Raw genomic sequence first — 27,981 nt, forward strand, 5'->3', positions numbered from 1 at the left:
TCGTGGATTCACAGATTAAATTTTGCGCTGAAATAGTGCTTTAGTTATCGTTCAGATAATCAAGCACCTTTATTTCTATCAATGTTCCTAAAAGACATGCGGATTTTTAGTACACATAGCTTGTGATTTACGAATTTCTGCGCGATTCCGTGATCATCCAGTAGCTGGCAGCAGCTGAATAAGTTTAAAAGGCGGAGGGAAGAGAAAGAGCCGCGATTGTTTGTCGCCATGGCTACAGGACGCAATCAACAAGAGCATGGCTGATATTACATACGAGGAGGCTGCAAAAACAAATCTGCTGTGATTTAACTTCTTGTTCCTTCACCCGTTCCGCCATTCATCAGGTGAGGCCAATACTTCTAACAACCAGCAATATTTGAGCAATACTGTAATACTTAGAGTTAAATATAAAAAGTTAATCTTGTTACTCCGGAGGAAACAAAATCTACAAAATTAATGCTCGAACAGACGTTTAGATCTTTCTGTAAACTAACGTTTGTTTCATTTTATTTCCCTTTTCAATGTTTAAAATATACTTTTTAACCCTTTATTAATAATAAGCTGTACCACTTTTCGGTTGAGATGTGCGACTTGTCTCATTCTGTATTCAAAGTATGTCTTCTGCTAATTGATATTTAATACACTTCACAATATTAAATGTCAGGGTAGACTGTAGCAGGCTTGAAACTTCCCGTGAACATACTGTATTTATAATCTAAAGACATGTCTAATGTAAAATGTACACTTTGAACATTATTTCATGTTGATTTGTACACCTGCATCATTTTTATCAGAACTAAAAGGGTGCTGTTTGCAATTACATTAATTCCATCCATCCATTATCCAACTCGCTATATCCTAACTACAGGGTCTGCTGGAGCCAATCCCAGTCAACACAGGGCGCAAGGCAGGAAACAAACCCCGGGCAGGGCGCCAGCCCACCGCAGGCCGCACACACACACACACCAAGCACACACTAGGGACAATTTAGGATTGCCAATCCACCTAACCTGCATGTCTTTGGACTGTGGGAGGAAACTGGAGCACCCGGGGGAAACCCACGCAGACACGGAGAGAACATGCAAACTCCACCCAGGGAGGACCTGGGAAGCGAACACAGGTCTCCTTACTGCGAGGCAGTAGTGCTACCCACTGCGCCACCGTGCCGCCCCCAATTACATTATGTTCTAAACACACAAACATTTGGCATCTGATAAGTCATGTATTATTTGACCTGATAACCTATGAGGATCTGTAAATCTATACTAAATAAACTACCTGGGATGTTTACTTTTTCCATATGATTTTTATAAAGTGGGCGAGCCCATGGTGCTTTGGATAGCACTGGTGTCTTACAGCTTCCAGATTCAAAACCTGCATGTACACTGTCAGTGTGGAAATCATGCATGTATGTTTATTGGGTGTTCTTTGAATATTTTGGTGTATCCTATTGATGTGCAGGGTGGGTCAACTGGAAACTGATTTGATCTGATATACATAAGTGTGTTCTGTGATGGACGACTTCCCCATCCAGGTTTGAGTCCTTTTGTTGAAATGACCCTGTAACTCTGAACTGATGGTTAATAATGCATAAATAAGAGGGGAAACCTGGCCAACTGGTGTGATGTTGCAACAGTGAGTACGTTTGGTTTTCTTTTTCTTTCTTTCTTTCTTTCTTTCTTTCTTTCTTTCTTTCTTTCTTTCTTTCTTTCAGTTCCACTTTACTGTATTGTTATTGTGCCCTCAATTTAGTGATTCAGTACAGGGAGGCTGGTGTCATAAAGGTGAAACTAACACCATGGATGGGACACCAGTAGTTCTTTGTGCCCTGTCACGCATGTACTGGTCAGGAATTGTTGCTGAATTCCTGTGATGACTACCCAGGCATTTTCCTAAGAATTTCCTAAGAGGCGGAGTGGTGGCTCTGAGGCTAGAGATCTGCACTGGCACTTGGAAGATTTCCGGTTTGAATCCTGTAAATGCCAATAGGGACTCTGCTCTGTTGGGCCCTTGAGCAAGGCCCTTAACCTGCAATTGCTGAGCGCTTTGAATAGTGAGAAAAGCGCTATATAAATGCAGAGAATTATGTCCATAAGAGAAAAATGTTGGGCATTTTTGAATTAACAACCTGAATACATAATGTGGTTATCTAATTAGAGTTATTAGTAAGACCATTGTATAATGTGATGCACTCCTTGTTCCATGACATCACTGTGTCAGATAAGCTTTGCTCATTTATTTTTTCTCTTGTTTATATTAATTTAAAATGACAGTGCAGGGTGTAGCTTGATTAACAAGCACAAGGGGCATAACACTGATTTCAATCATCACATCTAAATGATATCCTAAATGGTATCCTTCACACATGTATGTAGAAACCAGTTATTAAATTAACATTGAGCTGACTGAGAAAACCATGAGGATAACCCATTGGTTTAATTAATTAATTGATGAATGCCTACAATGGATGTTTTGTGTTTTATACCTGAGGCCACCTGGAAGAGCTGCAGCCATAACCATGATTTGGTATTGTGGCATGTTACTGCTGAATGCCATTTTAGAGGGTCAAATGGCAATCAAAACAATTATCCACAAAATGTAAACAGAAGTCGACACTGTGTGTTTAGAAATGCACTACTGCTAGACTTGCAGGTCCATTATTGCATTTTGTCAGTGTCAGTTCTCGAAATTGTGTTATATATATATATGTTTTAATAAACTAAACCTACCCTCAGTTCCCCACAGAAATTAATTAAACACTAAAACCCATTGTACGTACATAATTAACACACCCTAATATAGCCCTTATAAGTTTTGTGTCAGTGGAACTTTTTCCAGTTCCAGTTTTGTCCAATCGAAAGGCCAATGTGGAAAAGCTGCCTATTATGATAGCACTATAGGAGCAAGGCATTCTAATTCTGGAGAGGATGGCAGCCCCTGGCAGGGCACTTCCACACTCCATACAGAGTGCACTTGGGATGTGGACGTAAAACTAGAGTATCCAGGATATATCCATGTGAACACAGGGGATACACTCAAACTTCACACAGACAAAAAATGCTCCAGGATTCCGAAAGGCACTCTAGAGTTATAAAGTAGTGCTAACTACTGTGCCACCATGCTGTACACAGTTTCAGTAGTTCAAAATTAATTCCATATTTTCTGTTGCTTACATTTTGAAAGGTTTGAAATAATGAATTACCGATATACTCTGTATTGTCTGTAAGTTCTAAAGTGGTTCTTAGTACACTGTTCCGTGTTCACTTCCTCTGAGACCAAAATTAAAAGACATTTAACTGTATACGTCCTGTCTCTTTTGTGTATAACCATGCCCATGAACTGATGCTGCCTATAAATAATTTGACAAACTTTGCTGGCAAGAAATGGATTTTTTGTTTTTACTTTAAAAATTATAAAACTATTATTTGGAAATGCAGTGCTAGCAATAACATTTGTGAAAATGTTTAGTTCATTTACAACTACTACAAATAAACAGATATAAAGGCAGTTAAACATATTGTGATAAGGTAGTATTTTAATAAACCACTGCAATTAGCCATCTATTGTCCACCTGCATATTTGGTTTTGGGAAGATGAAGACCAGTGTGTATTGGGGTAGCTTTAGGCACACAAAGAGAATACACAACACAGAATACATGTGTGTAAAAGAGAGGGAAGTCAGTGGAATGGTGAGGATGCAGGGAGTAGAGTTTGCGAAGGTGGATGATTTTAAATATTTGGGATCAACAGTACAGAGTAATGGGGATTGTGGAAGAGAGGTGAAAAAGAGAGTGCAGGCAGGATGGAATGGGTGGAAAAGAGTGTCAGGAGTAATTTGTGACAGCAAGAGTGAAAGGGAAGGTCTACAGGACAGTAGTGAGACCAGCTATGTTATATGGGTGGGAGACGATGGCACTGACCAGAAAGCAGGTCAGCTGGAGGTGGCAGAGTTAAAGATGCTAAGATTTGCACTGGGTGTGACGAGGATGGACAGGATTAGAAGTGAGTACATTAGAGGGTCAGTTTAGGTTTGACAGTTTGGAGAAAGTCAGAGAGGTGAGATTTGCCTTGGTTTGGACATGTTCATAGGCGAGATGCTGGGTATATTGGGGAAAAGGATGTTAAAGATAGAGCTGCCAGGAAAGAGGAAAAGAGGAAGGCCTAAGCCAAGGTTTATGGATGTAGTGAGAGAGGACATGCAGGTGATGGGTGTAACAGAGCAAGATGCAGAGGACAGAAGGATATGGAAGAAGACGATTTGCTGTGGCCACCCCTAACGGGAGCAGCCGAAAGAAGAAGAAGAAGAAGAAAAAGGCACACAAAGGGAACTAGCCTTGGGTGGTGAAATCAGTCCTTCAGCTGGACAAATGAATAAAACGTCCAGCTTGCAGATTTAGTCTTCATCACCAGATGGCAGCAAAGCAAAAGATGTTATTCCCTGCATTTTCTATAATAATTAAATTGGGTTAACATACGTGTGTCTTTTAGAACTGCATAGTTAACTAGAAATTTCATTTTATAGCTTCTGCACTTTCCAGAAGAAAAACAAAACAAGTACTTTACGCAACATGCACTTTGCAGAAGGTGTGTCGATCTTAGTCATGTCTCTTTGATATACTTGCTAATGGCCCTAGATCTGAACTTGCGTCCCACCAGGGTGGGTCCCAACTGTGTACCAGCTGTTTTCCCTCAATATCAGATCAAACTACTTTCATTCTACATTTACTGTTTAGTCTAGAAATGTAATTTCAACATAAGTGGCACATTCCCAATCAATTCATAGTTGTACAAGCAGTTTGTTCATACAGGTTAAAGGAAGTTATTTTGCAGACATAATAATCTCAGTGTTCTTATAAAAGAACATAAATTGCAGTCTTCTCCATATCATTGGCCTGATGAATTTGAATTGTAAGAAAAACTACAATATCTCCAAAATGTACATTTTTCTTCCAGTGCATTTCAGTTTTCATTCAAATGCATATTTAATAGTTTTAAATTCTGTTGCTTTTATTTAATGTCAAATATAAAAATCCCACTGCATTTGTTTTTTTAACCATATGTTTAACCAGATGTTTTAGCAATGACAGAACATTCAAAGTACCATAGCTCATTATTTCAGAATAATGTAGTATGTCTTAAAAAGACAATTTTTCCATTATCATGGCATCCCACACTCTATAAGCCAACTTTTTGAGATCACCATCTTCTGTTCTTTTAAATTCTTTTCTGCTATATTCCACATCTCTTCATTCATTCAATATTTGCACATTTGGCACCAGATTTTCAGAAACAAACCTGCAGTTTGGCTTCTGCTTCCCTAAATGACTAACTGTTTGATCTTTCTTTGGGCACATAAACTTTGTACTTTACCCTTTATTAATAATTAAACAGACTTGGAAAGAGATCTGGTGTTTGGACCTGTATTTTTCTAAATTGTGTTTACAAATAAAGTATAAGTAGCATTCCTTATTTTATTTCAACATAATGCATTGTTTTAACACATACTAACATCTATTTATTTTCTTAATGCTCACTACTTATTTCCATAGTGTGGCAATCACGAGACACCACATGATTCAATGCACTTATAAGGTGATTTTCAGTGCTTCTTAATAATTCTCGCTTTTTGACTTGGATATACAGTATACAGTATATATATACTGTATATCCAAGTCAAAAAGCGAGAATTATTAAGATGCACTGAAAATCACCTTATAATATATATATATATATATATATATATTATTTATATATTATATATTTTTCCTAAATGTGACCACTTGCTGCTTTAAACAAGAAATTAAAGTTCTTCTTGAAAACAAATATGCTCAGTTTAGTTAGTCAGTCATTTCCTAAACTGCTTTGTCTTGAACAGGGTCATGATGGTTGCTGGAGCCAATTCCAGACAACACAGGGCACAAGGCAGAAACAAACCCTGGACAGGGCATCAATCTGTCACAGGGCAAATGAATACACAGACACCCCATTCACAGGCTAGGGCCAGTTTAGCAGCACCAATCAACCAAACTTGCAAGTCTTTGGACTGTGGGAGTAAACTGGACTATCCGGAAGAAACCCACAGAGACACAGGGAGAACATGTAAACTCCACACAGGGACCACCTGGGGTGTGAACCCAGGTCTCCTTACTGCGAGGCTGCAGCACTACCACTGTGCCCTCATGCTGCCCATGCTGAATTTAATTTAATCATTTTTCATTATTATAATACAATAAGAAATGGAAATGACAACTGGCAAATTCCATCATGTGTCAAGACACACACAAAATATACATGTACCCATACAGTAGCAATTTTTGATTATATTACCATGAATTTCAGTCTGTCCTCAATCACTACATAAAACATAAAGGTTCCCCCAATTACTCATGTATTTTACTGCATCATTCTCACAGATTTTAAACATTTTGACAGACATGGTTAATCCAAAGAAAAAAAGTGTGTTGTAAAACAGGTAAACAAACATAAGACCTCAACCCTACTTTTACACTTCTCACTATCATACATTGTCTATCTGCTATGTATCCAGGCATAAATTAGTAAACATAATTAAATCTACACATTCAAAGGCAAATCCAGTGTTGGCATAAAGATTGGCAAAAGATCACACTGAAATCTCATTGACGGCCTGACCTGTACAGTGTAAGAGAAGGGGGCTTTGATTGTTTGTCACATTGATGGGCTTAAATACAGAGTGCTGCTATTCGTTTCTCACCATCTCATGATTTAATCAACCTGATCACAAGTGAATTTGCAACTTCTTTTTAAATGCAGTCAATTGCTGTCTAATTATGGGCAAAAGAAAATGTGTCTCTGTGCCTGAGTTGGGTGTTGAACTTGATCTGATTCACTGGTTGAACTTGATCTGATTCACTGGGACTGATTCAAGCTGCATTACAAGAAATGGGTTTGAATTTGTGTGTGGGTTTGGAACTATGTAGATATATTACCGTGTAAGTGTCTACTTTGTTTTATTAAACTTTTTTCACTATTTTTTCCAAAAATAATCTATATACATCGGATTGTTGTCCATTGTTGCTGAAGTCTATTACTCTGAGGATGCACTGTATTAATCGCTTAATTTATCATTTTGTTCCAATAATAATGTCTTGTATTGTCCGAAATATTTTGTACTATGCATATTTTCCAGTTAACTTATAAGACAATGTAAAAGAGTTTAATGCATCAATGCAGACTCATTCAAGGAGGGAATCCTAATGCATCTGAGAATGAGGAAAATCAATCAAAAATAGATAATAAGCCATCCAGTAATAGATGGATAGACAAAAAATAACTATTAATCATTAAGAAAGAGTTCTCAATAAGTATGATGTAAGTGATTTGTGTCTGTTTAAATGCAACCTTTGGAATTTATAAACAGATACCAGATATAAACAGATATCTTCATAAGATAGCAATGAACCATTTTGTTGAAAACGCATGCTTGATTTTTGCTGGACTTTTTTTTTTTTTAAATTGAAGGATCCTTGGTTTTTCTTTCACAGTCCTCCTGGTCATTTTAATACTTTCCTGGCCACCCTGTTTACTCTGTCTTTCCTGTTTCTTCACTGCTCTGTCATCACCATAGTGCATATTTGTGCAGTAGATGTCTGATGAATTATTTTTAAATATTTTCCAGAATTGCAGCCAATCAATGATTAAAGAAGGTTAACATATTCCATTAACCTATACATTATTTTGAATCACACAGGGCAAAGGGAGATTAAGCCTATTCCTAAAGAACCAGGTTCAAAGTATTCCTAGATAAGTTGGCAGTCCTTTGCAGGAAAAGAGATTCTGATGTGCAAAAATCTTGTGATTATTACATGTACATTCTTTCTTTCTACATTCCCCTAAGACAATCAAAACAAGTAATTTCTGACTTTGAAAATGGTTGGAATGAAAGGTAGGATTTGCATGATCACTGAACTGAGGCCGCAAGAAATATCTGGACAACAGAATAGTGTCAAATAACACTGCCATTCACTGTTTAGCAGGAATTTCATTCTAATTAAAAGAAAACCCAAAAATAACCTGAAAATGTAATTGTGGTTGCTACTGTTGTATAGCTTTAATTATTGGCTAAAGCAATGTAGTTTGTATATATTCCTTGTGTCAAAGTGTTTGGTTTTCACTAGATACTCCAGTTTTCCTTCCAAACTGTAAAGATAAGCAGGTTGTATTACAGGTTTACAGGGTCATTATTGTCACTTGCATTAAATGATGATTCAAAATGGCCTTGCATTGGTGAAAGGTCCCGTGTTGAATGTATGCCCAGCCAAGGTTAGCAAAATGGGAAACAAAATGTCCGTGACTATGCATCTTTTTTGTGTTTGTTAAGTGTGATGATACAGTGCTCCATGCACAGCTGGTTATCTTGCCACTTAGATAGGGTAAGGCTCCCTGTGGTCCTGTGATGGAAGAAAGAAATCTACAGAAGGACAAATGGAAAACAGTAAAGTTTGCAATGTGCTTCATTGACAAGAATGTTAATTTCCATATTTAGAATACATTTTGCGTGTACCAGTATGATTGCATCTTTATACAGTATTATGTGTGTGTTTAGTTTCTTTGGCAATTGCACATTATTGATAGACAATTTAGAAGAATAGTTACTGGGAACAATGTGCAAATAACAGAAAATTTACCATCCTGGTACTCGGATTAGTCCTAAAGACCTCAACGATCATTTTGTAAGAAATGACATAACAGATGTCCAAGGATTTGTAATTTTTCCATTCCAATTGATATGCCCTATGTAATCTGGTGTACCAGCTGTTCAGCTTTCTGAATGACCATCACCGGTCAAGCAGTTATTGAAATCATTAGTAAAATGTAACAGTGCAGTATCAGGGGTAAAATGATTCTTTTTGTCCTCATTTGAATATTTATTTTCTGTTTATTTTTTCTAATTTAACTATACTGCCTTGGGCACCCAGGCCTCATTTATTTTTACGGGACTTTCATTTCCTCCTATGTTGATATGCTGTTTTTAAATAATAAACTGATATGACTAATTGTGCAATGATGATTGTGATCAGTGGCAGTATGCCTTAAATGAGTTCATTCTCAGTTTAATAGATCCCCAAGGAGCGGCATTTACACTGAAGTTCACTTTAGGAATCTGACATCTTTGATGCTCTCAGCTTTAATCTCACACTTTGACATCTTGTTCCAAATGTGCTTTTATTTTTTTTACAAAGAATTGTGCAACTCTCATATGTCTTTTTTGCTATCTGAAAAAAAACTAAAAACTTATCCTCTTATCATAAAAGATCATAGTTAACACTACTTGAAGATGTCTCGTTCCATAAATTTGCAAACAGGTTTGCTTAATTCCTTTATCAAAGGCGTTTAAAATAGGCCTAGATATATCCATTCCTGATTGTCTTTCTTCATATACTGTATATCAGTCATATTGTAGAAAAAACAGTGACTAGAAGGCGGCACGGTGGCGCAGTGGGTAGCGCTGCTACCTTGCAGTTGGGAGACCTGGGGACCTGGGTTCGCTTCCCGGGTCCTCCCTGCGTGGAGTTTGCATGTTCTCCCCGTGTTTCCTCCGGGCGCTCCAGTTTCCTCCCACAGTCCAAAGACATGCAGGTTAGGTGGATTGGCGATTCTACATTGGCCCTAATGTGTGCTTGGTGTGTGGGTGTGTTTGTGTGTGTCCTGCGGTGGGTTGGCACCCTGCCCGGGATTGATTCCTGCCTTGTGCCCTGTGTTGGCTGGGATTGGCTCCAGCAGACCCCCATGACCCTGTGTTCGGATTCAGAGGGTTGGAAAATGGATGGATGGACAGTGACTAGAAAATATTATTAGGTTTCCCAGGCCCCATTTTTGATTTCCCAGGCAGCTTAGATCATAGGGTTAGATCATGTGACAAACTGGATGCTTCTTTAGGCTTCACGTCATTATATTAGGATAGTCCAAGAAACTATATAATCCCATACTGTCTTTCTTCAAACCCATGAAGGAAGGTCCGTGAACATAATAGAAATGAAATGATGTGAAATTGAAACTTAATTTAGTGTTTAAGGTTTTCAAAATTAAATTAACCAGAAATATACACTACGCTCAAAAAAAAAAAGGGGCACTTAAATTACATATTGGATCTTGATGAACGAAATATTCAAGTGGAAATTTTTCACTGAGAAATACTGTATAATTCGTTGAGATCAAAATGATGTAGCAACGGTCAATGGAAACCAAAGTCACCAACCCACTAAGGGCTGGATTCAACATCACACCGAAAATCAAAACTTGAAATCGCAAGCGGATTCAACTTGTGTGAATCTCATCACTGCAGGTCATAATGTGACTTGGTAGTGTGTATGATCCCCACATACCTGTGTGTACTCCCGATGACATCTGGGCATTATCCTAATGAGATGACGGATGGTGTCTTAAGGGATCTTCTCCCAGACCTGAATCAGAACATCAGTGAGCTCCTGGTCATGCTGGATGATGTTGCAGGCTGTATAACATTCACCACTGTGTCTCCAGACTCTTTCATATTTGTCACATGTGCTCTGTGACAAAAGGATGGAGCTGCCAATTGTGCGTTCTCTGGCGAATGTCATTCAAGCTGCATGGTGATGGGCTGTGACTGCCAATAGTGTTTTCTCTGGAGAATGCCAATCGAGCTACATGGTGATGGGATGTGAGCACAGGTTTGCTAGAGGATGTTGGGCCCTCATGCCACCCTCATGGAGTCTGTTTCTGACAGTTTGGTCAGAAACATGCTCACCAGTAGTCAGCTGGATGTCATTTTGTAGGGCTCTGGCAGTACTCCTCCTGTTCCTCCTTGCACAAAGGAGCAGATACTGGTCTTGCTTCTGGGTTGATGCCCTTCTATGGCCTTGTCTAGCTCTCTTCATGTAATGGCCCATCTCCTGGTATCCTTCATCCTCTTCAGACTGTGCTGGAAGACACAGGAAACCTCATTGCGACAACACGTATGGATGTGTCATCCTGGAGGAGTTTGACTACCTTGCATAACATGAATTGGCTGCCGGTTCCACCTCATGTAGTGACAAGAACAGTAGCAAAACACAAAACTAAGGAAGAATGAGTCAAGGAAGGATAAGGAGAGAGCAATGGCCACCACCTGCAAAACCATTCCCTTGTTTGGAGTTGCTTTGCTGTTGCCTCTCCAGTGGACCTTTTTGTCACTTTCATTTGTACCAAAGCAGTTGAAGTTGATTCACAATCACTTATTCTTTCTAACTGGACAGCTTGATATCCCTGAAGCTTAATTGACTTGGTGTTAGACTGTGATGATTAAGTGTTCCCTTAATTTTTTTTGAGCAGTATATTTTTCTGAAATGTCTTTTTCCAATATAAGTAATAGGGAACTAGAACATATACCACCAGGATCAAAAATAAAGTAGAAACTAATCATAGACCACAAACAAGAGTAGATGATATGGTCAAAAAAAAAAAGTTTAATTAGCCAACAGCTAAGCTGGCCCAATATCTCATCAAGATTATTTTTTAAAAAGGTGTCAGTATTTCTGCTTAAACTATGTGACTCAGTCTTCTGTTCCAGATTCCCACAACCCTGTCTGTGAAAAAGTGCTGTCTGGCTGAAAGATACTTTATGTTAAATTACAATGCTTTCCCAAACTATACGAATCCCTGTTTAATTGAATAGATCCAATTTTTGCTTTTAAGAATTTTGAAGACTTGGGCTACATCTAAACACAGCCTTCTCTGTTCAAGACTGAAGAGGTTTAGTTGAATTAGCCTGCCAGAGTCACCAATTAACATAACCTGCAAGATTAGAAAGTACATAAATAAAAATTACACATACATTTTGAGAACATGCAAACAGTATGTAGTCAATGATTGGGACAGCATTTCAACCAAGAGAGACAGGAACACTAAACACTATGTTACTTTTATTATTTAACATGTTTAATCCTTGCTATCTTACCAGCAGTAAGCACAAGGAACCAAACCTTTGCTGGATAGGGCAGCATTCCAGTGCAGAGTAACCTCATGGCCACAGTCTCGGTTGCTTATTCATATGGTGCAAATTTAAAGTCATTAATTAATCTAACTGTCTCCAGCAGGGAGTGTTGTCCCAATGTTGGGAATTGCACTGTGGAAAGATTGTTCTGCTTACACCTCAAAGCTATGATGGTGGCAAAATGACCACAATAACATTAAAAACAAAATGACACAAATTACAATTTCATATTCACAGTAACTTGAACTAAATTATTTTGTTCAGCCTGAAATTCAGGTCAGGCACTGCAGTGAGAATTCATTTGAATATTCCTAGAGCAGTCAGGATGCTGAGTCTGTCTCCCTCTATTTGCTGAGGTGCTTTAATGCATAAGCTGCTGGTTTCAGAAGTGGCTTCTGCCTTGGCCCTAGTGCTATTAGGATACCTGCAACATTCCCCCCCCCCCCCCCCCCCCCCCATAACATGGATGGATGGATGGGAGTTGGAGCCTATACCAGTAACATCTGGTGAAAAGCAGAAACTAACTCTAAAATGTGGAGACCATGAAGAGTCCATTCATCCTGTATTGAATCTGCTTATTGAATCCATCTGAGAAACATCATCTGTAAGGACAAAGTTGACTCCGGATGAAGCACCTATCCACTCCAGGACATGCTCACAGACACACCCTCACTGATATTGGGATGTAAGAGGAAAACGGAAGCATACATAGAGAACCACATGTTCAAGGACTGCAATCTCATTGATTTCACAGTACATACATTCAAGTTTCTTTCTTCTTGTCCAGTTCAGCACGATGTGTTTTCTCGATCTCGGTTCTGTAATCTACTGTTAGACCATGGTAATTTTAATTAATATGGTGCTAGGCACCTTATTAATGGTACTAAACAAGAATCTGGAAAACAGTTCTAGACATTTCAACCCACATCCCAAAAATATTTGCATTATTGCAAGTGTTGTCTTAGATCTACTATATGCAAAGTTCAAATTATTTTTGACTGCACCTCATTTAACAAGCTGTGAAGCAGATAAGACAGATCATATATCACTTAGCTTAGCTGTTTACTCACTCCTTTTGATGTTTTTCTAAACATCTTTTTTTTTTTTTTTTTTTGTCGCTGTTAGATTACTTTTTACAGTAGGCTTCATTTATGGCTATAGGCGTGTGTAGAATAATGGCACAAAACAAAAATAAAGATTTGGGGATTGGCCCTGTATATTGTTGGGCAGAGTAGCCACAAAAAAACTGAAAGTGGTCTTGAGTGCTGTAAACAATGACAAAGACAAATTTCAAATGAAAAAGCAGAGAATTCATATTAAGGCGGCTGGAAATGGTGAGGTCATCAGGTTGGGATGGAAGTGAGGTCATCAAGGCGGGACATCAAGGTGGGATGGAAGTGAGGTCATCTGGAAGGAAGAAAAATTACTTAGTGTTCCGTGGTTCTGTGGGAATAAAGAGAGAAGGCATTAATACCCTTTTCCACGCCTTGAATCGGACCCTTTGGCTGTCCGCTAATCACACAGGAGTGACACGTTTTTACAATATTTGTTACTGTAAGTATGATGCATAATTTATGATGGACAGACCATTTTCCATTAAATGATGTCATGTGTTTTATATGTAGAAAACAATGTAACCTGTCATTTGGTAAAAATACTAGACATTTCTACCAACATCCAGAGATCATTTTCATAGTCACATTTGACTGTATTTCATATATATCACACATATACAGTATACACATACAGGACATACAGCATACTGTAGTACAGTGGTTCTCTACTAGGGAGCTGTTGTAAATGGCCAGGGGGCTGCAACATGAAATAAAATAAGCAGCAAAATACTCAAATCACTAAAAATCAAGCTACTGTGGGCATGGCAAACTTAACCTTCTAAAGTGGACTGCTTCATCAATCTTCAAAACATGTTACATACAGCACGCAATGGCTGTTAGTTTTCTGAAACACATTTAACGTTCGTTTCACATATGTATTGTATCTGTATATAATTTAGCTAAATTTACACTTAGCATTACAGCGCGTCTCCAGTGTCCTTTCATGTTTATCTGCATGGCATAGCACACTGCAGCTACTAACATGTAGTTAGGAAGGGAACTGGTTGCTTGTAATGGCCTATAGAGAACAACTGATAACAAGATGACAAGTCACACTGCTATAGATCACGTTAGTGTTTTAATAAGATGGCAAAGATGTGACGTGTCATGAATGAAATGGTAGCTCAATTTCACACACATTGCTCACTTTTTAAAGCTGCACAGATATCAGGGCTGGCCTTCTTTTCATGGCTTACCTAACTGATGCCACTGCCCTACACATTTTTTTTTGTCCTTTCTGTTGACATGATTTTTATATAAGGAGAGGAAACACATTTGCATTACGGCTTGTGTTAAATGTGGCAGTTGTTAATGAAGATACTTCATTACTGAATCCAGAGGATATCTGTTATGTTGTGTTATGTATTAAGCTTGATTAAGTAAAATGTCAAGGAATATCCGGTTATTATTTCTTATATGGTGAAGGCTGTGGTTATGTGTTCATGCGTAATAGAAAAAGGGGGAGTGGAGTTTAGAGTAAACCGTGTGTATGGAAAGAGTGATAAGGAGACAAGTGTGTGAGAAAGACATATAAGTACTTGTGGCTATTTCAAATTTGTTAAATAAAGTTTTCCTGTTGTTCATCACCCTGTGGGATTGGTTGTATTTAGAAGTATAACAGAAGATAAGAAGATAACAAAGTAGGATCTGGAATGAAGTTATGAAAAAATATTTGCCACCACTAATTCTGCAATATAAAAACTACTAACATTTTTTTTATATATTCAGAAATAAGTAATCATTTTATGTGTAATTTATGAGGTAATACTTAGTAAGTAGTGAGCATCTTTTTTTGTTATCCAACATATCTTCTATGACAAATCATGTATTTTGGGAATCTCAAGTTAGGATATATATACCTAAATAATGCCCATTCATTTTATGTTATGATTAAGAATTTCAGACAGAAATAACTTTTATTTAATAAAGAGATACAGGCTATTTTTGAAATGGTGTATTAAATTTGTAATACGTTTTAAAAGATACAGGCAGTGTAATAGCACTAGCAGCAAATATCCTTTTGTTAATAAATATAAGTTCAAAAACAAGCATCTTTTTCAAGACTGCAGCAAAAGCACAAGAGGGGAAATATCACGGCCTATGTAGGGGAGCCCTCAGATATTCTCATGGTACATTGGGGGACCTTGGAATAACAAAATATTGAGAACCATTGCTGTAGCATATACAGTTAGTAATACAGTATGTAAACATTGAGTTTATTTTTCACATTTCCTTTTTGCAGATTTATTGACCATGAGCAGCAGTGGCGAGAGTTCAATTGAAAGCGAAGATGAAGAGCTCAAACAACAAATTCCAATCTTTGCATTGGCTCCTCAAGTAAATGTGGAGGAGAAAGGTCCAACTGATGTCTCTGCAAGCCCAGCATTTCGCTGTCTCGATCAGGTATGACTTTTTACATTTTAGCATTATACTATAGTTTGTATTTAGTTTATATTTGTGATATAAATATTAATTAGAATTAACTCTAACCCTAACTCTGGACTGGTTGCTGACTGGATGAAGTTTACACTTTCTCTCCATATCCATGTCAGATTTCCTCCCACATCATAAAGGATTAAGTTAACTGGTGTCTCTAAATATTTGTGTGTCCTGTGATGGACTGATGCCCTGCCCAGGATTAGTTCCTATTTTATGTCTTTTTGCTGTCATGACAGATTCCAGTCCAGTACCAGCTGAATTAAGTGGTCTAAAGATAGATAGATAACTTAATAATTTTAATGTATGTTGACTCTTCCTCTAATGGAGTCCTATCCATTGTTGTTTCCCGCCTTACTCCCTATGGTTTCAGGAAAGCCTCCAGCCCTCGTGAACCTGAACTGGACTAAGCAAATTTAATAACAAATAGACTGATATCAGTTCTGATCAGCACAACGGCTCAGGGGATAACTCTACTACCTCACAACTACACAGTCTTGATAGATAGATAGATAGATAGATACTTTATTAATCCCAAGGGGAAATTCACATACTCCAGCAGCACCATACTGATACAAAAAACAATATTAAATTAAAGATTGATAATAATGCAGGTAAAAAAAAAAACAGACAATATCTTTGTATAATGTTAATGTTTACCCCCCCCCCCCCCGGGAGGAATTGAAGAGTCTTGCATTTAAGTTCTAGCCTGGCCACTTCGTGGGTAGAACCCACATCCTACAGATGTGTGTTTTAGGTTAACTAGTGTCTACAAATTTGTATGAGAGTGAATGTGCAATGGGCCAGTTTAGAGTCTGTTATCAATCTATCAATCTTCACGTCTTCAGGATGAAACATATAAAGAACTGATTAACATCCAAACTGCACACATGCCATGACTGAACCCTGTTTCATGGAGCCTTGAGGCATTAATGATAACTGCTGAGTCATTTTGGATGAGCTAAAAATGAACATTATAAATATATAATGATATAATGTAAACTGTGGCACAACTGGTTTAATAAGACATTAGTAAGTTTTCATAAGGTAATTTCAGCACATTCAGAATGAAGATTACAACTGTTTTATGATTGTTATGTATATATTGATATTTTCTTTGTACGAGCTGTGATGTTATAACAAAAATGTAAAGCAATCATGAAATGTTATATTGTCATACTGATTTATGGAAGAACCGACAATAAACTGTATGACTGACTGCTATGTGGTGCTTGTAAGCCATTGGTTCATGTGTGTTACATGTAATGGTACAACAGCTCTACAAAAAAGTGCTAAGTGTTTGGTTGCTCACCTGTGCTTCAAAGTGGTTCAGACTGGTTAAAAGAAAAATGTGCATAATGCATCAATCACATAAAAAATTATCACGGGTTGATATTTGGCATGCTGAGATCTTATGTGAGGATGTACTGCAACTTCCATAAGGAATGTGCTTGGTCACTGTATGTCTGCTGTAATATCTTCAGTGTTTTAATAGCTGATTTATCGAACAGCTGGAAAAAATTGCATGTTGGCTTATTGCTGAATACTGGCAACTACAGTAGTGACCAGTCTTACAAATAAATGACAGTTCCTCATATTTAATATACTATGCTCAAAGAATAAAACTTTTAGGGGTGCAGTGATATCACCAGTGTGCACTGAAGAAGAGGGACAAAAGCTTGTCAGTTTAGATGAGTGTTTCAAAAGCTCAGGACACTTACCTTCTCAGTTTTTTTCCTTGTAGCTGACTTAATGATTGCAAAGTGAAAGGTTCAAGTCCATGATGAGACTCCTTTGCAATATATTAATAGTTTCATACACACAAAGCAACATGTACTGTATCTTATTTTTATTGCCTGTACTTGAGGCAATTGCAACTAAAAACCAAAAATTAGATAGCCAAGAAAATGTTAGAAACAAATTTTAATATTTATTTATACACTTTTTTTTTGTAAAAACATTTATTGTAACCGATAAAAATAGTCTTTTTTTTCTAGAACCAAACTTAATTAAGCACATGATAATAGCAAAAAAGCTTTTTCCCATGCTTTCTTTTCTTTTTTATATTTCATAGCATTTGAAAAACTATAAGTGACCAAATATGATGTTTAAAAAAACTTCAAAAAATTTTTTTTGGTCTACCTGAGATCATAAAGCAAAATATTAATACAGAATTGAGTACACATTGCAAACAATAAGACTTGAAAAAAATCCCATTATTGTTAATTGTCTATTTAATACTGTACCAATCAAAAATGTTTTCTAAAGGAAAATGGAAACATTTAAACAAAGGCAGTAGTCATACAAAATAGTAGACTTTTAGGGACAATTTTGTATTTGCATTTACTAGGAGACAACAAGTCAAATGACAGCCATCTCATTATCTAAATAATACACTGTGTTTGGTATATATTAAGCTTTCTCTCCTTGCCCATCATTCACAATAAATACTGTACACTTCTGACTTAAATCATGAAAAAACATTCATTTTTAACTCAACCCACACTAGACCAAAGTTTCATTTTGTTCTTACAAAATAATGCAAAAATGAAACACATAATGATAGGTTTACATTTAAAAATGCTTTAAAAGGTTTTCATTAATTATAATGCCTGTATTATAAATTTATGAAGATACAAGTAGGTTAGGGTATGTGGTTACTGTATGTTTTGTTTTTATGCACTTTAATTCTGAGAATTGTGCCCCAATGAAATGATTTAGGTGGAGTCTTCCTTTATCTGCAATTTAACCTGAAGTGTAACAATTGCATAACTTTCAAAATCTAAAAAACAGTGGTTAAAGCAGTCAGGATGTCACACACCTAATTTCCTTTGTATCTGTTACTTTATTAACAGGGTAAAGGTGAATTGGACAAGATTGTAGCAAACAGCAAAAACTAATTTTTCTTTCATTAGTATTTACATCTTGGTTTTAGTATGCATTGTATATGACATATACACAGAAAGACATTTAACTTACAGTAGACATAGATGTATAAGTCTGTTTACATATAGTAGTCTTTATTTTTACTGTAACAATTTAATTTCATTACTGTGCTGTCTTTCAGCACTTGCCCACAGTTCAGCTGGAGTGCTTTCTTTAAAAGTTACAAAGTTCTCCCTGGTCCATATGGATTGTTTCACAGACGTTTGGTTATGGTGTATACTTATGTGTGATTGTGTTTGAGTGTGCTGTGCTCCTAAGCCAGATATTAGCTCTCTACCTCTTCTAAATACTAAAAATGGGCATGAATATACCTTGATGTTACATTACAAAGTCTAATCAATGAAAATGTACAACAATTTTAATCCCTCACAACAGATAAAGCAAGATGGATGGGTACTGAAGGCAGAAGACTTACAAAGCTGATGTTTTTATCCAAAGTAACTTCTTAATCACAAGTGCATGGTGCAGTTAGGGTTAGAACAGATTTACAATGTGTCAAAAAAGCTGATGTTACAAGGAGTGCGCATTTGTGAATGGACACAAGTACAGGATGGAATTTTGAGGTGACAAAGGCAAAGACTTGCCTTTTCAGTCTGCACCACCCCAAGTCACTTTACAGGTCACAGTGCAACTGTTGACATAGGCATTTCTTTCACTTACACCACTATTAACTATTTTAGGGTCAAACTGCATGTCAGAGGTGGATGCTTGAAGTTAAATGACCATCATCTAAGCCAAATGGCTACACTGCCAATTCATGCACAGTACAGCGCATGTGTTTTAACATTTAATATACTGTAGATGGGAAGAAGCAGATTTTTGGAATACAATTTAAAACACATTGCAAGAATGCAACGGGAAATGAAAACACATGTTGGGCGTTCATCTGCTGTTTGATATTCTGGCACACTTTTAGAATTAGTATATCACACCAGTAAATGCATTAAAGACTGCTAAGCATCGCTATCACACATACCCAGTTTAATACTGCAGTACGTCATTATGAACATCGTTATAAACGAGTACCCAGTTCAAAGACGTATTCTTTTTTTCTTTTGGCATGTAGTTAGCATTTCTCTTCAAGCTGAGAAAATATTTTACCAAAGCAAGAAGGTAACTGCAACAGATTGACCAGTAAAGCATTTCTACAGTATTTCTCATAATTTTTATTTACTTTTGCTTAATTTTAGGGGTTGAAGTTTTTAGGTCGAATCATCATTATTACACTTTTGAAAGCCTGTTTGTAACCATTTGGTTGTCCGTCTGAGATGTTATGCCACGTGCCCCAGAAAATTCCATTGCGCACCCCTTTGTATTTTTTGTTATAGTAGATGCCATTTAAATTGGAAGCCATGCAGGCGTCGAACCACCAGCCTGAACTGTAATAACTGCCGCAGTTGCCAGACGGATACATGTCATTGTCCTTGTCGGGAGTGCTAAAGAATTTCTGATCGTGATTGTAATGCTTGCTGAAATGAAGAGAATCACCGGCTGTGCCCGAATAACTGCTCACTGACAAGCGGTACTTGAGATACTCATTTGAAACGTAAAATTGGGCATACTTGGCATACTCACGCACGCCATCCAAGTCCTCCATCTCAATTCGAAGTACCATGTCTTTGGCCTTGGTGAGAAGATGAATCTTGTCGTTGCCGAGCCAGAAATCCCCGCGGAGGTCTCCAAAGCCATCCTTGTATTCTTTCCAAGTGCGATTGAAGCTGACATCGCCGTTGACACGCCGCTGTATTACGGTCCAGCCGCCACCGAAGGACTCCATGTCGCAGGAAGCATTAAACGAGGAGTTGTGTCTGTCGGGAGTTACCAGGTAAATGCCGTTCTTTACTTCTTGGTTGCTGTAACGGTCGGAGCAATCAGTGTAGAATACTCTTATATCTGAATAAATAAAAATGACAACATTGTGTTTAGTTCCAGCGTCAACATTATAGAACCTGACAGATTGAAAAATGCTGGCTATTAAAGCTGCATATTACCTGACAAGTAAATAACGACTGAACAATATGTCTAAAAATAGTTGCCAAGACGGACATTCGGGTATAACTCTTGTTGGTTTTTGTTATTCTTACTAAATTAAACCTCAGTAATGGATCATGAAGGAATGCTGCCAGTAGGAATAGCTTCAGGCAAAGTAAGGTCAACAGGCCTCACTACTATACCATGTTGTCATGTCTTAATGATTTAAACAGTTATGGTGGGTAGTTCAAGTATCTGTGGACATGGGAGTTGTAGTGGTTGGGGGGAAAGGGGTAATGATTACCCAGGGCCCACTGGGGTTCAAAGCCTGGAATGGAAATTTTTGTTTTCGAGGAGAAAGGGCCCCAAATGGTTAAATGGTGCGACTCAAACCACCTACAACTGAACACCAGCAAAACCAAGGAGCTGGTGGTGGATTTTAGGAGGCCCAGACCCCTCATAGACCCCGTGATCATCAAAGGTGACTGTGTGCAGATGGTGCAGACCTATACATATCTGGGAGTGCAGCTGGATGATAAATTAGATTGGACTGCCAATACTGATGCGCTGTGCAAGAAAGGACAGAGCCGACTATACTTCCTTAGAAGGCTGGCGTCCTTCAACATCTGCAATAAGATGCTGCAGATGTTCTATCAGACAGTTGTGGTGAGCGCCCTCTTCTATGCGGTGGTGTGCTGGGGATAGATAGATAGATAGATACTTTATTAATCCCGGGAGGCAGCATTAAGAGGAAAGACGCCTCACGCCTGGACAAACTGGTGAGGAAGGCAAGCTCTATTGTTGGCATGGAGCTGGACAGTTTAACATCTGTGGCACAGCGAAGGGAGCTCAGCAGGCTCCTATCAATTATGGAGAATCCACTGCATCCACTTAATAGTATCATCTCCAGACAGAAGAGCAGCTTCAGCGACAGATTGCTGTCACTGTCCTGCTCCACTGACAGATTGAGGAGATCGTTCCTCCCCCAAACTATGCGACTCTTCAATTCCACCCGGGGGGGTAAATGTTAACATTATACAAAGTTATTGTCTTTTTTTTCACCTGCATTATTATCATTCTTTAATTTAATATTATTTATTGTATCAGTATGCTGCTGCTGGAGAATGTGAATTTCCCATTGGGATTAATAAAGTCTCTCTCTCTCTCTCTCTCTCAAAGAGACTGCTTATGTATTTCTGTGCTACAGCCCTGGCTTTGGAGATGTTATTCCTAGATTCTGAACAATGCTTATTAAGTTTATTGCATTATCAAAGTTGTTAGCTCAGTAAAATGAGAGTACTGCACATGTTGTCAATAAACAAACATAACTATTAATAAAATTTATATAATGCTTTTCTAAGCTACTCAAAGCGCTTTACATAGACAGTGGGGAATCACTTCAACCACCACCATCACAGTGTAGTATCCACCTAGATGATGCAACGACAGCCGTTCCTCTCCCAGTATGTTCACCACACATTAGCTATTAGGTGGTGAAGGGGTGAGAGAAATAGTTGACCACTAAGGGGATGATTAGAGGGCCAGAATGAGCAGGCTATGATGGGCTGTTTAGCCAGGACATTGGGAAACACCCAACTCTTTTTCAGAAGATGCACAGGGATCTTTTATGACCACGTAGAGTCAGGAATTTGTTTGTACATCTCATCCATAGAACAGTGCCAATTTTTACAGCTCAATGTGCACTTCACTTCACTGCACTGGGGATTAGGATCACCACACACAGATGAGAGGCCAAGCATCCTCAACTAGCTTCACCAGCCCTTCTTCCAGCTGCAACACAAGCTTTTTCTAGATGATCTCTTATTGGCTGGAGCCATACATGCTTAACTTCAAGTGGAATGATTACCTGTTCTAAGGTACAGGTGGCAAAGCTTAATAATATTTTACATTTATTTATTTGGCTGACACTTTTATCCAAAGCTAGTTACAACATTTGACATACAATTGGTTACATTTCTTTTCTTTTTTGCATTTGGGGCACAGGCTGGTAAAGTGACTTGCTCAGGGTCACACATTGCCAGTGGCAGGATTTGAACCAAAAATCTCAGGGTTTGAAGTCCAAAGCTTTAACTACAGTGCCACTGTATACTGTATAAAACTTGCTTATACTTGTAAACATGCGTAAGCCATTTCATACGCAAAAGACAAAGATTTATAAAACATGAATTTGGCATGGGAATTGGCTTAAAGTAATTTAAAGTTTCAATTGTTAGTCCTACGTAAATGTTTTTGGTGTTGGCAATCTAGCAACTCCAGGTGGCAGGAAAATGAAGTGAACAAAATATCTTATTTCATTATGTATTTCAATGATGCGTCAGTCACATTCTGATGATCAACCATCTATCCATCCATCCATCTGTTTTCTAAACCTGTAATGGAACAGGGATTATGTGATTTCTGTGTGATGGTCTCTGTAATGTAGGGTCCAGTTCAGCGCACAACTCCAAGAGGACAGCTCTAGGATATCTAAAACAGCTTTTAAGTCCATCATCATCACGAAACAGAACACAAGTATCATTAACGCTATTTAAAAATCAGGAAACATTGTGTTTTAACTTTGTCTTCATACTTTAATTGTGGAAAAATTAACACTTATTTTAAAAAGTTAGAAAATGCACACATAATATAACATTTGTTAACTGATTTAAAAGTTAGAGTATTTTATGTTGTTTATTTGCTTCATCAAAAAGACAAATATCACATTTTTTGTTTTTTGAGTATTTTTCATCAGAGCTATGTGTGACAGCCACATGCACTGCCATTTCAATTGCTCCTTGCTGACAGCATCTTATGGCCTAGTTAAAGGGAAAAATAATGCATGCAACATATTCAAGTTGAAATAATTTCTCTCAGGCTAAACATAAAGTAGTGAACTAACTTGTAGTTGAAGAGTATTTCTGTATGGATTAGTGACATGCATGTTAAAGCTGGTTTGGGCAGGACAGATTATAGTATTCTTTGATTCATCCATCCTCTAAACCGGCTTACCAAGAGTGGACAGTGGGCCTGCCTCCCCTGTATGGATTAATCATGTAACTAAAATATGTATAATATAAAGGGTACTTATAAAGGGTGATTCTGAGCCTGGTCACTGTCAGTGTGGATCTGCAGATCACTCCCTGTCTGTGTGGGTTTTTGTTCTGGTAAACTAGATTTCCAACCCACATACAAAAATAACACATGCTAGTATAAATGGCTAAACTAAACTGACATTTTTGAATCAGTGTGTGAATTAGTGTGCCCTATAAAGACTAGCGCACCCTATCCCGAGTTGCACTCCCATGACAGCCTTTTCTAACCACACATTCTGAACTTCAACTAGATTAAGCATTTTCAATGATGGATGAGAGATGACCATTCTTAAAATCCCTTAGAAATCTTTTGTTAGTCATACATATTTATGTTGTCTATTGTTTAAATTATAAAGGAGTTGACTTAACTGAAGGTCAAACTGCATGCTGTTCTCAATATAAAAATGAATCAAGAAGTATGTTATATAGCACCTTTTAAAGGAGTATAGTATTACAAAGTTATAAAGAAGACACACAAGTGTATACATTTTAAAAAATGCATTGCACTGGTTAGTGTTGCCATTTCATAGGTTTGATTCCAAGCATACTGTCCGGCAGTATGGAGTTTGCATGTTCTCTCAGTGTATAAGAGGACTCTGGTTTAATCTTGAAGTTTCTGCAGGTTAGTTAGTTGGTAACCCAAAACTCACAGAATATGTATAAGTGCCCAGTACAGGATTATCCCTCTGCCTTATACCAAATGCAGCACACAGCCGTCCATTACATAAGGCAGGTTCGGGAAATGGATGGATGCTGTAAAACGTAAAGTGGTACTATTTTGAAAGAATTTACAATGCACAAATACTCTGTGGATTATTTTATAGGATAAGAACAGGAACATTATGAAATTTACTTTCTCTTTTTGACATTTACCTAGTCAGTGGACAATGTTTAGCCAGCAGGGGGGCATGTTCTTGTACAAGTAATGCACACAAGGGAAAGGGCAGGTTTAAATAAAATGACAGCTAAATTATCCTATTCCAGGCACAATGAACGTCCTCACAAAGCTGCTTCCAGTATAATATTAACTGCTATTTTGGTCTGTACACTGGGCCTCTTCAAGATGGTAAAATCTGGCAGACTTTCAACTCCATCTTATCACTGAATGCAGTAATTTCATCTTTTAACAGAGGAAATGATACACTTCTGCAAGGAAGACATTCTGCTGATAACATTCACTTTGGGGAAAAAAAAACCTTGGCTAAAATAACATTGTTGTCACAACCCTTACACAACCAGCTACACGCCCTCATACATCAGTGACATTGGACTTAACACTTCAATAAAAGGGCACATTCATTACTCAGACTCAAAGATTATAGACTACTCTCATTGTAGGCTGGCAATGTGCTCTTTTACTGTAATATAAACGGGTAAAGTATTTTTTTGTTTTTGCCAAATAAACTTACCATTGCACACTAATACATCATGAAGCAAATCAATGTGTTTATAGTACTTGACTGACTGCCAGTCACTGTTCACCACAAAACTGGTGATGCGGTGTGGTTTCTAACCTTTGTTAATGATTACTAAGCCATTTGTTTTAAATGGTTTTACTGTATATAAATCAAGATTTTAAATAACAGAACAAAACGTGCCTTGCCTGCTGCATTCCTAGACCACACAGTAGACCATCCAATTTAAGGTTTACAGTTTGGGGAATTAATTAATCTTTTAAATAACTGCTCTTTGTTCCGAACATCCCACACCTTGTTACTCCTACTGCTTCAACTATTCACCTTGTGTGTGTGTTTGCAGTGTTGACACAAATACTATTTATATTCCTTTGAAGAAACAGTGTTTTGGCAGCTGATAACAAATGAACTTAAGCTGCCCAATAGTTCAAATTGTTTAATTTTCAGGAGAGTGCCCAATACTTTTTGACAACATTTTTAATGCTGCTGTACTACATAAAGAAAGTAATGCAGTATTTTTACCATTTTATAATTTCTGATTAAAGTAATTTTTTTTTACTTAAAATGTATTTATATAGCTGATGCGTTTAATTAAGGCATCCTACAAATCATAAAATGAATTATATCATTGTTTGAGGAGCCAAGTCTGGCAACTGAACCAAAAAAAACTCATGTTTACACTCCAAAACAATGGGTACCAGTCACATTACCTTTTATATTATCTAGCAGTTTTTATTTAGCAACTCCTACAGTAAAGACCATTACATGTAAATTTAAATACATATTTGTGAGAAATGGACTGCAGAGCTTCAAAAATTAGCATGATCTAGGTCATAAAGTGAGTAAGTGCAGGTCTGAAGTCCAGTTTATCACCAAGACTTGTTTGTAATTTATGGTGTTAAGGCTGTTCTCTATGCATTTTGATCCTCTGCCCAAAACTGTTTCCTATATTGTTGAACATGTTTTACAGACTGCAATGCAAAAATTCAAAAGGCAACAAAAATGAATATCAATGAACATTGTTTTTTTTTTTTTCAAATACAGGCTTAATATCTTAGACTTAATGCTGTCCATTTGCCTACAAATCAGTTAGTCTGGGGTTTATACAGACTATTGTGAGATATTGTGCTGATCCATTAATGGTCCAGAGTTGATCCCTCCTCAACCTATGAGTTCTGTTCCCAAAAACACAATGTGTAACCATTTGAGTCATTCTCAATAAAAATCACTCAGAGAGCACTGGTTCATGGCTGTTCTCTGCAATTATCTGTAACAGCAAAAGAAAGGGTCTTGTGCATCTAATTACTGTGACAGAGCTGTTTTGCCTAATCTTTGTTACATAGACAATTTGGTTAAATGGCTGAATAGCCAAACAGGATAGCAGCATTACTACATTAAAATATATAAACATATGTTTGTATACAATATTTGTATGTATGTATGTATGTATGTATGTATGTATGTATGTATGTGTGTGTGTGTGTGTATATATATATATATATATATATATATATATATATATATATATATATATATATATATATATATATATATATATATATATATATATAAAAAATATGACAGCTCAGTCCAGTTCAGGGTTACAGGCTGCCAGAACACAGTCACACTGGGTCCATTTTAGAATTTCTAATTAACCCAACTAATATATATAGATATACATTATATACTGTATAATAATTTATGAATATATTATATACACTGTATAATAATATACATGTACCGGTACTTCAATTGTACATTAACTTGTAACAGTAAAGGTGGGTTCATCCCACATTCTGTGGTTTCAAATATAGGGAAATGCAGAATGAGCTCAAAACCAACTGTCAATTTACTGTGTTCATTTGAAGAAGTGTACATTGTGATATATGTGTAAATCGTATTTGAATTGCATTCTCCAGGGCAAAGTTAAAAGTGTCTTTTCTGTTTGCACCATTTGAAGAGCTGGGAATAAGCTGTTATATTTATGTTTTCAGAAATATACTTTAATTGTTCAACATATTACATGTAAGTGCAAGAAAAAATTACATTGTAATGTAAACTACATACGTTTATTACTTGCAATTCTTGAGACAGACTGATTGCGTGGTGATGATTTATAAAGCAGGCATTTTTTCCTATGAGTTAAACTAGCTTTACATAATTGTTAAGGTACACTAAGAAACTATGGCAGACATATGACAACAATCCCTCCTGCTGGATTGGTTATATTATATATAGCATTATATTTCCAAACTAAACATAAAGTAAAACACCTAAAGAAAAAAATTACCTTTCAGTGCAGACATAAAGGGACAGTCATGAGGACAATTCTCCAGCTTGTTTTGTAACACATTATTAACTATTTCTTCAACTTTTTTCTCATTCATTTCCTGGGATGAAGACTGCAAAATATTAATCTGATTTTTTGTATTCTTGAGACTGATAGACATTTTTTTAAGTTTGCTTTGGATCTCTTTTAAGTCATTTCCAGTTTCATCTTCAGCTGTTGGAGCTTCATCAGCGTTCCTGGGCTGACTCTCGTCGGCTTGCTGTTTGCACTCCAAACATGAACGTTTCAGATTGCTCAAATCTTCTTTAAGATTCTGTAAATCTTTCATAACCCGTTCAAGCATTTTGAATTGCTTTGGTAGCTGTAGAGTCAACGGAGGTAGGGTCACTTGATAAGGACATTCCTCATTATCCCCACACTGTCCATTTGGTTTGAGCCTGATAGGGCATGCAGAATTCTCTGTTTTATTATGTTCTTGTTCTGGGTCTCCAGCTCTGACTTGCAGGAAACAAAAAAGTACAAGCAAGGAAAAGGCAGACTTCATTTTTGTGGCTTTCTAGATCAGGAGTCACACTTAACTTGCAGAAAAAGAAGAGCTGCCTCCTACTTTTATAGCTGTCCCATCTTTATCAGGCAGAGGGAGCAGTGACTGTGCTAATCAGTTGAGCTCTGGGAGGAAACATTATTGCATAATCTTTTAGTAGGAAATGTGAAGTATTGGTAGGTA

At 37.2% G+C, this 27,981-nt stretch overlaps 2 protein-coding genes across 2 annotated transcripts in view; one reads left to right on the forward strand and one right to left on the reverse strand.

Annotated features, from left to right (window-relative positions):
• The first annotated feature begins 232 nt into the window (after window positions 1–232).
• The window catches only part of ccdc146 (coiled-coil domain containing 146), a 159,501-nt gene continuing 131,752 nt past the window's right edge, over window positions 233–27,981 (forward strand). Inside the window, exons 1-2 of the mRNA XM_028811642.2 lie at window positions 233–344; window positions 15,347–15,507. Coding sequence (XP_028667475.2) covers window positions 15,358–15,507 — 150 coding nt within the window. The 5' untranslated portion in view covers window positions 233–344; window positions 15,347–15,357. The remainder of the gene's footprint in view (window positions 345–15,346; window positions 15,508–27,981) is intronic.
• Window positions 17,451–27,908, reverse strand: fgl2a (fibrinogen-like 2a). Its single transcript, XM_028811728.2, has 2 exons — window positions 27,255–27,908; window positions 17,451–20,379 (listed from the first exon to the last, which is right to left on the reverse strand). The coding sequence occupies exons 1-2, from the start codon at window positions 27,796–27,798 to the stop codon at window positions 19,673–19,675; spliced, it is 1,251 nt and encodes a 416-aa protein (XP_028667561.2). The 5' UTR covers window positions 27,799–27,908; the 3' UTR covers window positions 17,451–19,672.

This window comes from Erpetoichthys calabaricus, chromosome 1 (genome assembly GCF_900747795.2).
Source record: "Erpetoichthys calabaricus chromosome 1, fErpCal1.3, whole genome shotgun sequence".
NCBI classification, from domain to species: Eukaryota; Metazoa; Chordata; class Cladistia; order Polypteriformes; family Polypteridae; genus Erpetoichthys; species Erpetoichthys calabaricus.

Bases quoted from the DNA above. Each gene is read 5' to 3' on its own strand.
- fgl2a (XM_028811728.2), bottom strand. From the start codon at position 27,798: ATGAAGTCTGCCTTTTCCTTGCTTGTACTTTTTTGTTTCCTGCAAGTC. The intron at 20,380-27,254 runs GTAATTTTTTTC...TTATTTATTCAG, and splicing joins CTTTATGTCTGCACTGAAAG to ATATAAGAGTATTCTACACT.